Source organism: Pseudozyma flocculosa, assembly GCF_000417875.1.
Source record: "Pseudozyma flocculosa PF-1 unplaced genomic scaffold scaffold00002, whole genome shotgun sequence".
Taxonomy (NCBI): Eukaryota; Fungi; Basidiomycota; class Ustilaginomycetes; order Ustilaginales; family Ustilaginaceae; genus Pseudozyma; species Pseudozyma flocculosa.
Window position 1 is genome coordinate 37,763 of NW_006920870.1, and position 3,885 is coordinate 41,647.

The 3,885-nt window shown below is 67.0% G+C and overlaps 2 protein-coding genes across 2 annotated transcripts in view; both read left to right on the forward strand.

The window, feature by feature from the left end:
* The window catches only part of PFL1_00689 (uncharacterized protein), a gene marked incomplete at both ends in the record, with an annotated part of 4,538 nt that extends 1,804 nt beyond the window's left edge, over window positions 1-2,734 (forward strand). The window contains 2 exons of the mRNA XM_007878191.1: window positions 32-2,520; window positions 2,655-2,734. Of these exons, the coding sequence (XP_007876382.1) occupies window positions 32-2,520; window positions 2,655-2,734 (2,569 nt within the window). The remainder of the gene's footprint in view (window positions 1-31; window positions 2,521-2,654) is intronic.
* Window positions 2,735-3,426: 692 nt separating this feature from the next.
* PFL1_00690 (uncharacterized protein) overlaps window positions 3,427-3,885 on the forward strand; it is a gene marked incomplete at both ends in the record, with an annotated part of 1,935 nt that continues 1,476 nt past the window's right edge. The window contains one exon of the mRNA XM_007878192.1: window positions 3,427-3,841. Coding sequence (XP_007876383.1) covers window positions 3,427-3,841 — 415 coding nt within the window. The remainder of the gene's footprint in view (window positions 3,842-3,885) is intronic.

A 3,885-nucleotide genomic window follows, 5' to 3' on the forward strand; every position in this document is an offset into this window, starting at 1 on the left:
GCCCCGACGGCGGCGCGTTCGAGGACGACAGGCCGGGCGGCAACAGCGCCAAGCGGCTGACGAGCCCGGAGCGCTGGGAGCTCAAGCAGCTGATCGCCAGCGGCGCCGCCAAGGCGAGCGACTACCCGGAGCTGATGGAGGAGGAGCTGCGGACGCCGACCGTGCGCGGCGGCGGCGGCGGCGGCGGCGGCATCCCGGCCGACGACGACGAGGACATCGACATCGAGGTCAACGAAAAGGAGGCGCCGTTCCTGGCGGGCCAGACGAGCCTGTCGCTGGAGCTGTCGCCGGTCAAGATTGTCAAGGCGCCCGACGGCACGCTCAACCGGGCGGCGCTGGCGGGCGCGTCGCTGGCCAAGGAGCGGCGGGAGCTGCGCCAGCAGGAGATCAACGACCAGGCCGACGGCGAGGTGCGCGACATGAGCTCCGGCTGGCAGGATCCGATGGCGCAGCAGGGCGACCGGGTGTTTGCGCAGGACATGCGGGGCAACCTGCTGGGCCAAAAGGCGCAGGACCAGCCGGCGTGGAAGAAGGAGACGTTCAACAAGGCGACGACGTTTGGCCGGATCACGAGCCTGAGCATGCAGGAGCAGCGACAGAGCCTGCCCATCTACAAGCTGCGGCAGCAGCTGGTGCAGGCCATCCGCGAGAATCAGGTGCTGGTCGTCGTCGGCGACACGGGCTCGGGCAAGACGACGCAGATGACCCAGTACCTGGCCGAGGAGGGCTTCGCCGACCGCGGCAAGATCGGCTGCACCCAGCCGCGCCGCGTCGCCGCCGTCAGCGTGGCCAAGCGCGTGGCCGAGGAGGTGGGCTGCCGCGTCGGCCAGGAGGTGGGCTACACGATCCGCTTCGAGGACTGCACCAGCCCCGAGACGCGGATCAAGTACATGACCGACGGCATGCTGCAGCGCGAGTGCCTCATCGACCCGGACGTGTCGCAGTACTCGGTCATCATCCTCGACGAGGCCCACGAGCGCACCATCGCCACCGACGTCCTCTTCGGCCTGCTCAAAAAGGCGCTCAAGCGGCGCCCGGACTTTAAGCTGATCGTCACCTCGGCCACGCTCGACGCGGAAAAGTTCAGCACCTACTTTCTCGGCTGCCCCATCTTCACCATCCCGGGACGCACCTACCCGGTCGAGGTGCTCTATACAAAGGAGCCCGAGCCCGACTACCTCGACGCGTCGCTCATCACCGTCATGCAGATCCACCTGTCGGAGCCGCCGGGCGACATCCTCGTCTTCCTCACGGGCCAGGAGGAGATCGACACGAGCTGCGAGATCCTCTTTGAGCGGATGCGCGCGCTGGGCCCCAGCGTGCCCGAGCTCATCATCCTGCCCGTCTACTCGGCGCTGCCGTCCGAGATGCAGTCGCGCATCTTTGACCCGACGCCGCCCGGCTCGCGCAAGGTCATCCTCGCCACCAACATCGCCGAGACAAGCATCACCATCGACGGCATCTACTACGTCATCGACCCGGGCTTTGTCAAGCAGAACGCCTACGACCCGCGCCTCGGCATGGACAGCCTCGTCGTGACGCCCATCTCGCAGGCCCAGGCCCGCCAGCGCTCCGGCCGCGCCGGCCGCACGGGCCCGGGCAAGTGCTACCGGCTCTACACCGAGGCGGCCTACCGCAACGAGATGCTGCCCAACCCCATCCCCGACATCCAGCGCCAGAACCTCGCCTCGACGATCCTCACGCTCAAGGCCATGGGCGTCAACGACCTGCTCAACTTTGACTTTATGGACCCGCCGCCCGCCCAGACGCTCCTGACGGCGCTCGAGTCGCTCTACGCCCTGTCGGCCCTCGACGACGAGGGCCTGCTGACGCGCCTCGGCCGCAAGATGGCCGACTTCCCCATGGAGCCCATGATGGCCAAGATGCTCATCGCCAGCGTCGACCTCGGCTGCAGCGAAGAGATCCTCAGCATCGTCGCCATGCTCAGCGTCCAGAACATCTTTTACCGCCCAAAGGAGAAGCAGGCGCAGGCCGACGCCAAAAAGGCCAAGTTCTTCCAGCCCGAGGGCGACCACCTCACCCTCCTCACCGTCTACAACGGCTGGGCCGCCAGCAAGTTTTCGCAGCCCTGGTGCATGGACAACTTTGTCCAGGGCCGCTCCCTCCGCCGCGCCCAGGACGTCCGCAAGCAGCTCCTCGGCATCATGGACCGCTACAACCACGACATCATCACCTGCGGCAAAAACTACAACCGCGTCCGCAAGGCCATCTGCTCGGGCTACTTTCGCAACGCCGCCAAAAAGGACCCGCAGGAGGGCTACAAGTGCCTCGCAGAGGGCGGCGGCACCGTCTACATCCACCCGTCCAGCTCCCTCTTTAACCGCGCTCCCGAGTACTGCATCTACCACGAGGTCGTCCTCACCACGCGCGAGTACATGCGCGAGGTCACGGCCATCGAACCAAAGTGGCTCGTCGAGGTCGCACCGCGCTTCTTCCGCCCCGCAGACGCCTCGCAGATCTCGCGCAGGAAGCGCCAGGAGAAGATCGCCCCGCTGTTTGGTGAGTGTCGCAAGTCGCCCGGACATCCGTCCCCCGCCCGTCGCAGTCCCCGGGCGTCCCTTGCTGACCCCCCGCCGCCCGTCCCATCCCTTCGACCCGCGTGCTTCCCTTTCCTTCCCCTTCCCCGCCCGCAGACAAGTACGCCAAGAACCAGGACGAGTGGCGTCTCTCCAAGGTCAAGCGCGTCGGCCGCAGCAGCCAGACGTTTGGCTGAGCACGTCGTCGTCGTCGCCCGGGCCCGCATCGTTTTGGCGTGCATCGGTGCATGTCCCCCTGCTCCCGTCCCTCTTGCCTCTACCTCTGCCTCTGCCCCTGTAACTGTATCCGTTCGCTCGCCCGCCATCCTTGCCATTCATGGATCGCATCCATCGCGTCTTTTCCCGGAGCGACGCCAGCCCGCCCTTCGTCGAGTCGGGAGTCGGATGCAGGCGGGGCGAGGAGGCCTGTCGGCGTTTTGCCGAAGTCAGGGCAGGCAGGGCATCTCGGTCAATTGTCGGGCCGAAAAATGCCCAATCAGCCGCGGAACAGCCCGCCGCTGGGTTTTTTCTTGCTGGCCGGCATCGCGTGGCTCGACCCGGAGATGCCGCCTCTGCCTTCTGGTTTCCCCCCTCAGACCCCCGCCCGTCTCGCTCGGGACGGCCGAGCATCGGTGTTCGGTCTGTTTCCGAAGCAAGGAGGGGATGCGGTACGATGCCGATCGGGAGGTCCAGCGAGAGCCAAGAAGACAAAGACGGGCGAACGGGTCTTCTTGCCAAATTGACCGGTCAAGACGCCCCGCGCCGTCGTCCGTCTGGCAAGGCTCAGATGACTCGAGTCGACCCACGTCTTCATCCGCCACCACCACTACCACCATCGCCTTCACCCCTCCTCGACCCCTCGGCCGTACCGACGATAGCCCGCCGCACCATGCCGCACCAACCACAGTCCCAGCCCAGCTTCCTCATCGTCGGTGCCGGCGTCTACGGCGCCTCGACGGCCCTCACGCTCGCCCGCCTGGGATACCGCTCCATCACGGTCCTCGACCGCTCTACCGACGGATTCGCCGCACCGGACGCGGCATCCAACGACGTCAACAAGATCGCGCGCTCGGCGTACTCGGCGCCTCTCTACCGCAACCTTGCCAAGGAGGCGCTGTCGCAGTGGCGCACCGACCCGACCATCTCGCGCTTCTACCACGAGGTCGGCCTCGTGCTCCACTCGGGCATCGCCGCACTCAACGGCGACTCGGCCAGCGGCATCACCGACGACGCCGAGGCCTACGTCCGCAACGGCGTCGAGAACTCCGTCGAGAAGGGCGGGTTCGCCGAGCTGCCCCGGCCCGGTCAGCAGCTGCCTCGCCCCGCCTGGCCCTTCCACAGCGACGAC